Raw genomic sequence first — 13,613 nt, 5'->3', positions numbered from 1 at the left:
CGAACCTGCATCCCCTGCATCGGCAGGCGGACTCTCAACCACTGCGCCACCAGGGAAGCCCACATATCCTTTTAAAGTAGAGTTTTGGTTTCAAAGAAAAATTGTCTCATATTCATGATTTTTGCCCCTCAACTGGAGATGTGTAGCATTAACTTTTTAGAAGAAAAAGTTAATCGATCCTGTGCCTGGCTGCCACAGTAAAGTGACTCACAGCATTGAGGCTGTAGGTATGGTATGATAAAGATTTGGACAGGGATACCAATCCTTGAAGATTATCTCGAGTTGTATGATCTTTGCAGAACCCTCAGTACAGTCGTCCTTCTTTGCCATAGATGTGCTCTCCTCTTTTTGCTTGGAATTTTTGGACCCCAACAAGGTTATTTCCTAAGGATAACATTTTTTTTTTTTTTTACTTCAGGCAATTTTAGTTTTCATCCCAATTTGGAACTTACAGAATTCTTCCCCTTTTTTTGGGAGGTGGGGGTGGAATATAGCCGATTAACAATGTTGTGATAGTTTCAGGTGCACAGCAAAGCAACTCAACCATACATATACATGTATCCATTCTCCCCCAGACTCCTACATAACTTTGAGCAGAGTTAGGCCCCTGTGCTATACAGTAGGTCCTTGTTGGGTATCCATCTTAAATATAGCAACATGTACATATTGATCGCAAACTCCCTAACTATCCTTTCCCCCCACCCTTCCCCCCTGGTAACCATAAGTTCGTTCTCTATGAGTCTGTTTCTGTTTTGTAAATGAGTTCATTTGTATCATTTCTTTTTAGATTCCACTTATAAGGGATATCATATATTTCTCTTTCTCTTTCTGACTTACTTCACTCAGTATGACAATCTCTAGGTCCATCCATGTTGCTGCAAATGGCATTATTTCATCCTTTTAATGGCTGAATAATCTTCCATTGTATATATGAACCACATCTTCTTTATCCATTCCTCTGTTGATGGACATTTAGGTTGCTTCCATGTCTTGGCTATTGTAAACAGTGCTGCAGTGGACACTGGGGTGCATGTACTAAGGATAACATTTTAAAAGAAATCAGTCACTTCAGTCTTTGGGCCAGAGTACAGTGTATGTGAACCAGAGTGAAAGGTAGAAGTGAACTTATTTAAAAACTGTAGGAGCGGGACTTCCCTGGTGGCGCAGTGGTTAGGAATCTGCCTGCCAATGCAGGGGACATGGGTTCGATCCCTGGTCTGGGAAGATCCCACATGCCGCGGAGCAACTAAGCCCGTGCAGCACAACTACTGAGCCTGCGTGCCACAACTACTGAAGCCCATGTGCCTAGAGCCCGTGCTCCACAACAAGAGAAGCCACTGCAATGAGAAGCCCGCACACTGCAACGAAGAGTAGCCCCCACTTGCCGCAACTAGAGAAAGCCCATGCACAGCAACGAAGACCCAACGCAGCCAAAAATAAATAAATTTATTTTTTTTAAATGTATTACAGTATAGTTTCAAGATTTCATTTTACACTTCCATACAATTAAAATATGCTTTGCATAATTCCATAGAACTTATCGAAAACCCCCATGGAATTATGTCAGTGCCTGAGAAGCATGGAGGAAAAAAAACAGAGATTGAGTCTGTTGAGGACCCAAGGGGGCTAATATGCATGGCATTTGTATTGAGGACAGAAAAGTAATTACACCATGTTGATTCCAGTTCTTTCAGGTTGAACCTGAAACAGCCCTAAGCAAAGCCCAAGTCACTTTACATGGGCTTCACTGAGTCAGTAGCTGATGAGTTTAATTTATTTTGTTTCTGGGTATGTGTCATTTCAGATTGTCAGTTTGAAGTTTCTCTGGACAGGTAGATGAAAACCATGGACTTTTACCATCACATCAGGGTTATTTCCATCTAGCTGTACAGAATTCCACAGAGGATTTAGATTTCTAAATTAAGGAGTGAGGTGGTCACATTTCCCTGGCTCCAATTTAGCCACTCAACCCTTATTGCTTGGCTTCTGTCTCCTTGAAAGTCCTTTCTTTTAAAAAATAATTCTTGCCTGTTTCTTTGGTATGGGAGCCAGTTTTCTAAGTTTGAGCACAGAGTCTTTAGAACCTCTTATATATTTTTTAAAGCAAGTCAGGTGAGCCCTGGTCTGTAGAAAAGATCAGTCATCCGTCACTTACTGACAATTTTCCTAAATGTACTTCAGCATAGCATCCTTGAGATCTCCTAGTTCGATGGCCAAATTACAGATCACTTGTAGTACGAATATAGTGCTTACATAACACTTGACAATTTTCAGAGTGCTTCATTTACTTATCTCATTTGATGATTTATTCAACAAGCATTTGTTGATCCTCTTTGTTGTGCCAGGCATGAGGCTAGATATTTGTGCAGTCTGATCTAATTCTATAAGGAGGGAGTGATGACCATATCAAGATAGATACTCATAGAAGGCCAGTGGAATAAGGTTACAAAGGTGACCTCTGGATTAGACAATTAGAAGAGGTCATTAGCAAGAGGGATGAGGGCAGAAGCCACAGTGCTGTGGGTTGAGATACATGGGAAATGAGGAATTTTAGAAAGTATTAGATGAGGAATTTTAGAAAGTGAGTATTAGATTTCCTTTCAGGAAAAGGAAAAGGACAGTGTCCAGAGGAGGATTTAGGATGGAGAGAGGGTTTTCCATTTTAATATAAAAGAAATGTGAGGGAGGGGCGTGAGGTGTTGGCTTATAAACAATAGAAACTTATTACAGTTCTGGAGAGGCTGGAAGTCTTGAGACCAGTGTGCCTGCATGGTTGGGTGAGGGCCCTCTTCCAGGTCACAGACTTCTCTTTGTATTCTTACACGGCAAAAGGAATGGGGAGAAACTTTATATTTGTAGTTTGAGGGGAAGCTATATCCATTAGATTCCTAGGACTAGGGTGGGAGGAGTGTTTCATTTTACAGATAAGGAAAGTGAAAACAGAGAGGTTAAGCAGTTTTCCCAAGGTCCCCCAGTCAGAGGGGGAGTTGGGACTTGAACCTGAGTCTTATAAAGCTAAATTCCACTTATTGCATTATTCTGAAATAGATAAATTCTTATTTTTAAATGTTTGCCTTTTCAAAAGACATGAACATTATAGCTCAAAGATAGAAAACAGACCTGAAACATTGAAGAGTTGCTCACTCTTACGCTAAACAGAAATGCAAATTAAAATTACACCGAGATAACATTTCACGCCTATCAGTTTGGAAAAGATTCAAAAGCTTAACCACACATTTTGTTGGCAAGGCTATGGGGAAAGTGGCACTGTGATGTGGAGTGGGTCTGAGGAGATATTGCAAAGTGAAGAAAGCAGAGAACAATAAAAGCATATGTAGTAAAGTACTTTTGTGTAATTCAGAAGTGGTAAGTATATATTTGCTTATATTTTTTTCAAAATACAACATAGGTAGAATAAGCCACAAACTAATAAAAACGGTTACGCATGGGGATTGAGGAGATGGGGGTGGGAGTGAGACTTCAAGTTTACTTTTTAATAAACTTTTGACTTTCAATATTATAAAAGTCTTGTATAGGGCTTCCCTGGGGGCGCAGTGGTTGAGAGTTCGCCTGCCGATGCAGGGGACACGGGTTCGTGCCCCAGTCCGGGAAGATCCCACATGCCGCGGAGCGGCTGGGCCCGTGAGCCATGGCCGCTGAGCCTTGCGCGTCCGGAGCCTGTGCTCCACAACGGGAGAGGCCACAACAGTGAGAGGCCTGTGTAACCCGCCCCCCCCCAAAAAAAAAAGTCTTGTATATTCAAAAAAATGGAAAACATGGAAGAAAAAACACACCCTAAAATTGAATATAAACAGGAGCAAATGAACCCAAATATGTATCAAATTGATAACCTCACAGAAATAAATTAATTCAAATAACTTAAGCATAATACTCTAATTGTACCCCTTAGTGGGATATAATAAGGAAAAAAAAAGAAATGCAAAGAAAATTTGAACTTAATATTTTTGTTATTGGTTTTGGTATTGGTGTAATAATGTTAAAACTATTTTGTAAGTAGAGTAAATGAGTTGTTGGGAACCAAAGTTCTCACTGTGGAGTAAGGAGATACATAAACAGTGTGGGAGAGGCAAGAAAGAAAGGAAGAACCTTGTGGTGTTGAATTAATTTCAGTTGAAGGTAAAAATATAAACTCAGTATTTGTTTAGAAATATTTCCTAGATCTGACCCCTGAAAAGTTTTAGAAACAATGACACCCAGTAGTTAGGAGCATACCTAATTAATGCCCAGATCTTGGTTACAAAATATCATTCTTCACTAAAAGAAACCAGGGCTTCTTGGGGAACTGGCTGATTCTACTCACAAAGTGAATCCGGAACAACTTTTTGTACCACAAAGCATGGATGCGCTCAAAGACTAATGGAATCATATCAGAAGGAACCTGTTTGAAGAGATTCCCACTGGCCAAATTCTGGACAATCTGCATGTCCAAAAAAAAAGATGGTAATGGATTATAACTTTCTAAATACAAAAAGAATTCAAGAGTCCATAGTGACACTTCAATAAAGGGTGTGATGGTTGATTAGGTGAGACACTTTTACAGAAGAATGTCAGCTAACTTGCAGAAGGAATGATAGAATTAGAAAATTACCATTTTGTAACCTCCAGTAGAATAATTCATTTGGGCAAGATCGGCAATTGATGCTGAAATCATAGGGCAAAAAGATTACTTTGGCTTTCTCACGGCTTCAAAGATTACTATAGACTACTAATCAATTTCAAAGGAACCTTTACAATAGAGGGATGTGGCAGACACAAAGGTATCTACCAAGAATTCAAACTCAGCCTGACAAATAATGGGACAAACTGACATTATGTGCCTCATGATTTGATGCAGTATGAAGTACACAATATCTCCCTTGTAATATTCTATTATAATATAAATTTATTTATTTTATTTATCTTTGGCTGTGTTGGGTCTTCGTTGCTGTGCATGGGCTTTTTCTAGTTGCAGTGAGCGGGGGCTACTCTTCGTTGTGGTGCGCGGGCTTCTCATTGCGGTGGCTTCTCTTGTTACGGAGCACGGGCTCTAGGGCACATGGGCTTCAGCAGTCGTGGCACACAGGCTCTAGAGAGCAGGCTCAGTAGTTGTGGCGCATGGGCTTAGTTGCTCCACGGCATGTGGGATCTTCCCAGACCAGAGCTTGAACCCATGTCCCCTGCATTGGCAGGCGGATTCTTAACCACTGCGCCGCCAGGGAAGCCCACCCTTGTCATATTCTTGCCAGGAATGTTTGACCTGAATCTAGTCATCAGGAAACAATCAGATAAATCCAGGTTGTGGGGAGCTCTCCAGTATTACAGACCTGTAGTCACAAAAATGTCAGTATCATGAAAGACAAAATAACTAAAGGCACAGGGGTGGACTGTTCTAGATTAAAGACATGGCAACTAAATGCACAGTATGATTCTTGATTGAATGAATATAAAGGACATTTTGAGGGCAATTTTTAAAATTCAAATATAGATGATATATTAGATTATTATTGTATTCATGTTATCTTTCTTGGTTGCAAAAATGGAATTATATAGGAGAATATTCTTGTTCTTAAATGATACATGATCAAGTATTGAAGTGTCATGATGCTCAAGTTACTTAAATGGTTCAGGTAGAAAAAAAGTATGATGTATATCAAAAGAAAGGGAAGGACAGCAAGAAAGCAAATATGGCAAAATATTAACAATTGATGTATCTTGCAGGTAATCTATAGAAACATTTTCCTTTAAATTTTGCACATCATGTTTCTCTCATTTGTTTGACTATTTCACTCTCTCCCCCTACAGACATACACACACACCGTACCATCCCAGTTTCTTAGATGTAACATAATGCACTAGAAAAAGTGTGGGTTTTGAAATGAAATCCAGTTTTAATTCATAATAATGCCACTTTGTTCATTTAAGAATACCTGCGAGGTGCCAGGCACTGTGCAGGAGTTTCCTTAGAGAACAAGAGACCTGGTTGCTGCCCTCAAGAAGCTTGTATTATAGTGGAGGAGAAAGGTAGTAAATAAGCACATAAATAAATATACAAGTAAAAATAGTGATGCATGCTATTGATAAAATAGACTACTATGAACAAGAGTGACAGACTACATTTAACTTAGATTGGAGAATGGTCAAAGAAACCTTTCCAGCAATGTGATCTTGAGCAGATATTATCTGAATTCTATAAGGGTTGGTTTTCATATCTCTAAAAAATGAAGGTAACTTTCTTACTCTATCATTTGTGGAAACTGAATATGATAGCATATAAAGTACCTGGCACAGAGAGAGGAAACTTGGTAGATGTTATTGGCCTTCTTTTCAGAAACTGTTTCTTCCCTCACAGGACTCCTTTTCAAGTATTGTATTCAGTTCATTGGCTAATACTCTCTAACCTTGTCTTTTTGGTTCCACAGGGCTCGGAATGGAATGCCTCTAACTTAGAGGATTTACAGAACCGAGGGTAAGCACACAGAGCAATTGCTGACACCCCCATGTCGCAGAAATCACTGTTTTATCTTTACATTTTCCCGTCAGAGAGGTGTCAGTGAGTAACTTTAAGCTTAAGAGTTGCTTCCAGTTGATTCTTACTGGGTATAATTTAATAAAAATTAAAATGGCTATTCTCCCACTGTTTCATCCCCCCACCTCCGAAGAAAGATCAACTGTTTCAGTGGAAAGGCTTTCAAAAACAAATGTGCAAGCCTTTCATGCTGTTTAAAACCAAATCTAGTTATTGACTCCTCTTTTTTTTTTTTTTTTAAGAGCAGTTTAAGGTTCACAGCAAAATTGAGGGGAGGGTACAGAGAGTTCCCATATACTCCCTGCCCCACACATGCATAGTCTCCCCCATTCTCAACATCCCCACCAGAGAGGTACATTTTTTACAACTGATGAACCTACATTGACACCTGGTAATCATCTGAAGTCCATAGTTCACGTTACAGTTCACTGTTAGTGCTGTACGTTCTATGGCTTTGGACAAATGTATAATGACCATGTGTCCATCACGATGGCATCATACAGAGTATTTTCAGTGCCCTAAAAATCCTCTGTGCTCTGTCCATTTATTCCCCATCCCCACCCCCTGGCAACCACTGATCTTTTTACTGTCTCTAGACTTTGGTTCCTATTTTTATGTAGGAGTACACAGAACTGCATATGCTAGGTTCACAGGTCTTTATTAAACATTTACTGAGCAACTTCTGTAGGCCAAGCACAGTGCTAGACGCTAGGGATCCAAAGAAAAATAAGACTCAGTTCCTATCCTTTTATAGTAAGGTGCATGAAGACTGAGTAGCTTATAAATATAAAAGAGACAGTGTAAAATTGAACAAGAAGACTGACCTTGTAGTAAGAAATGTGTTCCTAAGCGGCATGGTTATGAGTTTGATCGAAGCAACTGAGACCACAGTGAACATTCAGCAAGCAAAAAGCTGCCATTCTTCCCTTTTCACTTCTTAGCTAATGCCTAAATCTTTCATTGAACTCAGCCTTAGGAGGTCAGATCATTCCAGTAAGAGAAGAGAAAATCATGTCTGGAAATTGGCCATTCTAACTCTTCATTTTGGACAGAGATAAGACCTACTGAGACTCAAGAGATAGTGATGACTCCCTGACTGGTTGCTGGCTGCCTGTTTTCTCAGCTACAAGTCAGCCTTCTGGTTGTCTTTAATGTGATTAGATGCATACTTCCTACTTTTCCCTCAGAAGAAAGGAAGCCAAGTGATTATACAAAGAGTTCTTGGGGCGGGGGGGAGGGAAATCTGGTTACTTAATATTAAGGTATGAAATTAAATAGAACTTGGAAAATTTAAGTTGATAAGGATTGAATCAGAAGTTCTTGAAAGCAGAGACCATCTTAGTTTTGTGTGAAACATACCTAGCTCAGAGCCTTATATCAAAAGGGTGCCCGGTAAATGTGAAGGAGTGGTAGAAAAATTGACAGAATGTGACCTGCAGGAAACTAGCACCTGATACAGTGTTTAATATGAAATCTGAGATTTGATAGAGCACTGCCTGCCAAATGCATTAGAATCACTTCATGCATATATTCACTTTGACTTTTGACTTATATCCCCAGCTGGAGATGAGACCTATTTATCTCATTTACTACTTACAATGCTAAATTATAGAACACAGAAAAAAGACAAGTATGGTTAGATGCTCAGACATCTACTTAGATCTTGTTTCTTAAATTCACTGATGCTTAAACTTTAATGGATGAAGAAGGATTTCCCAGGTGGCACAGTGGTTAAGAATCCACCTGCCAATGCAGGGGACATGGGTTCGAGCCCTGGTCCAGGAAGGTCCCACCTGCCGTGGAGCAACTAAACTAAGCCCGTGCACCACAACTACTGAGCCTGCGCTCTAGAGCCCACAAGCCACAACTGCTGAACCTGTGTGCCACAACTACTGAAACCCGCATGCCTAGAGCCCATGCTCCGCAACGAGAGGCCACTGCAATGAGAAGCCCTTGCACCGCAACGAAGAGTACCCCCCGCTCGCCGCAACTAGAGGAAGCCCGTGCGCAGCAACAAAGACCCAATACAGCCAAAAATAAATAAATAAAAATTAAATAAATTTATTTTAAAAAAAAACTTCAATGGATCAAGAATTATAGTTCAGGGATCTGTACACAAAACATGTATATTGCCCCTTGTGGATGATTTGAGGGATTTTTCAAGTGTAATTTTGACAATAAGGCCATTTTCTCCCAATCCACTGACTTTAGAACTCCAAGTAAAGTGCTATTCCTTACAAAGCATTGTAAGGAATAGCTTACAATGAAGTGTAGGAATGACAAAGAAGTTTCAAGGAGTGCCATTTCCAATTGTTAGTGGCTGACTAGGCTTCTGTAATGAAAAAGATTGGGAAACCTGTCCTGCTATAATCCATTACTGAAGTATGGGATTGGGGATGGGAAGGTTGTTCATTTTTATTTTAAATGAAATAAGAGGAAGTGTGCTTGCCTTTTTTTTCTGACAGTTTTGAGATATAATTCACATATATCGTTCACCCTTTTAAAATGTGTACTTCAGTGGCTTTTAGTATATTCACAGAGCTGTGCAACAATCAATTCAGAACATTTTTTTCCAACCCAAAAGGAAAGCCTGTACCCTTTAGCAGTCACCCCCATTTCCCTTCCTCCCTTCACCTCCTAGAAACTACTAGCCTACTTTCTGTCTCTATAGATTTGCCTATTCTGGACATATTCTGTTTATCAATGTTGTGCCATGTATTAGTACTTCATTCCTTTTTTATTGCCAAACAGTATTCCATTATATGGAGACATATATACACACCACATTTTATTTGCCTATTCATCATTTGATGGGCCTTTGGGTTGTTTCCACTTTTTGGCTATTATGAATACTCTTACGGCCATTCATGTATGAATCTTTGGGTAGACATATGTTGTCATTTCTCTTCAGTTTATGCCTAGGAGAGGACTTACAGGGTCATATGGTGGTAACCTTTTGGGGAACTGCTGGAGTGTTTTCTACAGGTGCATGTTGCTTGCTTTTTCTTAATTTTTTTTTTTTTTTTTTTTTCTTGGCCGCACCACACGGCATGTGGGATCCTAGTTCCCTGACCAGGGAATCGAACCCTCGCCCCCTGCAGTGGAAGCGCCGAGTCTTAACCACTGGACCGACAGGGAAGCCCAGCTTGCTTTTTAAATTAAAAAGAAAAAATCCTTTCTAGTAATGGACTTTGATGCTAAGTTAAAACGGATTCAAACCATGTCCCAGAAAAATTTTGGTTGCTTGACCTTAACCACAGAATTGGTTAGCTTGGCTCTCCCTTTTTGTAGTCATTTCTCTGACTTCAGTGATTGGGTTTGTAGAACCCCACGTGTGGTTCTGAGAAGGAAGCAGCTTCTTTTTTTTTTTCCGGCACGCGGGCCTCTCACTGCTGTGGCCTCTCCCGTCGCAGAGCACAGGCTCCGGACATGCAGGCCCAGCGGCCACGGCCCACGGGCCCAGCTGCTCCACGGCACGCGGGATCCTCCCGGACCGGGGCATGAACCCGCATCCCCTGCATCGGCAGGCGGACCCTCAACCACTGCGCCACTATGGGAAGCCAGGAAGCAGCTTCTACAGAGGGAAGTGAGTGAGTCTATGCTGTGTTGTTGGAGTTGACAACAGTGGTGTCTAAGTCCATACAGCACTGAGAAAAGGTAATCCTTTGGCAGATTAAACTGAAGCATTTGTTGACATTGCACAGTGAGAGAGATAGCAAAAGAAATTTTTGATACAGAAACCATTTTCTGCAAGCCTGGGAGAACTCTCAGACACATCTGCTGCCATAGCAGCCAGGAATGCATCCTAGAGAGTTAAGAGAGCTTTAAGTCCAACTTTCCTCTGACCCTACCAGCCTGGCCTCACTTGCCTTCATGTAGTTTAAGGAGAGTAATAGAGCAAAAACTGACAACCTGGCATTTAGAAAGATAGGAGGGAATGTTTCCTTCTATTTTTTTTTCTTAAGGTACATGTTAATAGTCTGATTTAATACAGATGACTTCCAAAAAATAAATTTTGTTGCTGGTAATTTTAGTGACTGCAGAGAAATTGTCAGATCATGGGCCTCAGGTTGATTCTTTGGAGTAAAATGCAAGGCATATTTACAAAAGACTCTGAAAGATGAGATTGTATAACTAAACACAAACTGAAAATGGAATATAGATGTTGAACTTGGTAGACAGCTTTTCTCTCAGTAACTCCCTGATACCCAGGTATGCACAGGACCCTGTTATACAATTTCTGTATTAAATAAGGATAGCCTCTTAGGGTTTTTTTTTTTTAGCTTTCTTCAATATTTTAGTATTTAATTTCAGCCTCAGGAATAAACGTTTGTTTTTTATTTATTTATTTTTATTTTTGGCTGCGTTGGGTCTTTGTTGCTGTGCACGGGCTTTCTCTAGTTGTGGTGAGCGGGGGCTACTCTTGGTTGCGGTGCGCGGGCTTCTCATTGCGGTGGCTTCTCTTGTTGTGGAGCACGGGCTCTAGGCACGTGGGCTTCAGTAGTTGCAGCACTCGGGCTCAGTAGTTGTGGCTTGTGGGCTCTAGAGCGCAGGCTCAGTACTTGTGGCGCATGGGCTTAGTTGCTCCGCGGCATGTGGGATCTTCCCAGACCAGGACTCGAACCCGTGTCCCCTGCATTGGCAGGTGGATTCTTAACCACTGCGCCACCAGGGAAGCCCAGGAGTAAGCAAGTTTTAAATAAGAAAAATTCCAGTGCTGGGAATTGGATTTCGCCTGAGTAGTAGGGCTCATATTCTCCGTTGGTTTCCTCACAGGGTGCGATATATCTTGAATGTCACTCGAGAGATAGATAACTTCTTCCCAGGAGTCTTTGAGTATCACAACATTCGGGTATATGACGAAGAGGCAACGGATCTCCTGGCTTACTGGAATGACACTTACAAATTCATCTCTAAAGCAAAGTGAGTAATGGTCCCACACACACGTTCTGACCCCTCTTCCTTGTGCACCACACATGGTTGGGGTCTGAAAGCTGTAGATAACTTACTGATGATACTCAGAGGAAAGGAAGTAGAGTAAAAAGGAGACTGAGATCTCTTAATACTAGGAAAAAGATGACTAGTGACTTAATACTTTTGCTTTAAGTAGATGAAGCCCCTGGAAGATGATCTCATGTTGGCTATTTCTGTTAAGCACAAAATTAGAGAAAATAAACTCAAGCTGCAGTGAAAGAAATAGAAATGAGAGAAGGAAGAAATTCTGAAATAGAGGAGAAATTCTGAATGAGAGAAGGAAGAATTCTTAAGTTACCAATAGGGACACTTGAAAGTTATAGAATAGAAATTATTCCAGACAGGTGGAACACTTGATCCTACTCTCTGAAGACAAGGAGAGAAACAGTACGCTTTGGAAATTTTTTCCCATTCTTTCACTTTACTTTTATGCTACTCTAAATAGTGAAATTTTTTCTCTGGCCCTTCTGTTGTTATCTTCCTTAAATTAATTGGTCCTTTTAGTGAAACAATTCCACAGTATTAATTTAGTGTTTAGTATTAGTATTAATATATCAACACTGATTTTTTAAGTCCCTGGGGATTTTTTTGCCAGTCCTATTTATCCCTTCAGTAGAAAAAACCATCAGAAAGCATGTTGGCCACATTCCCTCTGCAGGTGGGGTGACACTCAGAAGACCCAGGCCCTCAGCAGTGAAAGCATGGAGTCCTAACCACTGGACAGCCAGGGAATTCCCGCTTCTGTTTTTAAAGTCCTCCTTCACGAATGATACCACATCTCGCTTAAGGACCTACATGGTCAGGAAATGCTTCCTCTTAGTTGTCCTGAATCCCCATATTCCAGCTCTAAGCCCATTTTCTCAGTCTCTAACCAGTACCTGAGAGACTGTTTTATACTGTTGAAGCTTCTGCCACTCATGGCATGCTTCCTATGTGCCATGTACTTTACACATATTCTCTCCTGTATGTTCCAAAACCCAGAGAGGCATATGCTGTCTTCCTTCTGTACAGAAGAGGACAGACTGCAGAGATGAGTTTCAGAGATATTAACTAGTGGTTGAGACAGGACTTGAACCTAAGATCATGTCTCATTTCAGTCCATCAAGTATATGGGAATATTCTAGTTCCTTAAGGAAAGGGGACTGGAAAAGACGAGGCAAGTTGTCAGGGTTACAGCCAAAGAGGCTAGAGATGAAGGCGAGGCCCCAGTCCTAGTGAAGAGAAAGACTTGATTTCAGCAGGGCTGGGGTTAGAGGGAGATAACATGACGCGCCCACATTACATTTACTGAGAGGCACGCACTCTCCATGTCCTGCAAGTATAGGTCAGCGTCTCAGAGTGAGTGCCTCCCCTTAAGTGGCACCCTGGGCATCTCATGTGTTTCACCCTAATCAGGGCCCTGGCGGTCCAGTGGTTAGGACTCCACACTTTCAGGGCCACTCTACTCTAGTTTAGCATTCCTAATGTGATGCTGGGCTTAATTTGGACAATCTAGCACTTGAAGTGAGGGGGTGGGGTGGGCAATGAACCTGAAAGGTAAAATTGGGCTAGGTGAGAACTAACTGCAGATCCTTCATTACCTGAGTTAGAAGCCATCCACTGAAAAAGCCCAGTTCAAAACGAAGAAATGTTTTCATAGGAGTGGATTTCATAATTGTGTTTTTCTTAAGATTGTCCAAGTTTGAGCACCTTCCGTGCCTGCAGGCATAGACCTGAAATTCGATGTACTAAAGTTGTCAGAGCTTGATGGGAAGATATAGAGCACATGTCTGAACTTCCATCTGCGTCACTGTGACTTGGCTTGCCAGCTGGAGTCTAAGTGAAAACTCTGTGGTGCCATAAGCAAAACAAACATGTCCTAGTCATTTGGAATCACCTAAGCATACAGAGACGCATATGCGCGCACCAACCGTAGGACACTAAAATTTTACTTTACTTTTGAGACTGTTTCAGTTATTCCAGACCATTCTCTCCATTCCCATAGCTTATCTGGCTGGCCCTCTCATTTTGGCACTTAACCTTATGCCTCCTTGCATTGGTGCTTAACTCATTCATGTGTGTCTGTCTCCAGCAGAAGGATTATAAGCTTCTGGAAGGAAGCTTGTCTCCTGTA

The 13,613-nt window shown here is 41.1% G+C and overlaps 1 protein-coding gene across 1 annotated transcript in view; it reads left to right on the top strand.

Annotated features, from left to right (window-relative positions):
* The window catches only part of SSH2 (slingshot protein phosphatase 2), a 109,170-nt gene that overhangs the window by 80,076 nt on the left and 15,481 nt on the right, over window positions 1–13,613 (top strand). The window contains exons 10-11 of the mRNA XM_007452452.1: window positions 6,420–6,466; window positions 11,303–11,449. Of these exons, the coding sequence (XP_007452514.1) occupies window positions 6,420–6,466; window positions 11,303–11,449 (194 nt within the window). The remainder of the gene's footprint in view (window positions 1–6,419; window positions 6,467–11,302; window positions 11,450–13,613) is intronic.

Source organism: Lipotes vexillifer, unplaced genomic scaffold (genome assembly GCF_000442215.2).
Source record: "Lipotes vexillifer unplaced genomic scaffold, Lipotes_vexillifer_v1.1 scaffold216, whole genome shotgun sequence".
NCBI classification, from domain to species: Eukaryota; Metazoa; Chordata; class Mammalia; order Artiodactyla; family Lipotidae; genus Lipotes; species Lipotes vexillifer.
The sequence above is the reverse complement of the archived record's forward strand: the minus strand, read 5'-3'. Positions and strand labels throughout refer to the sequence as shown.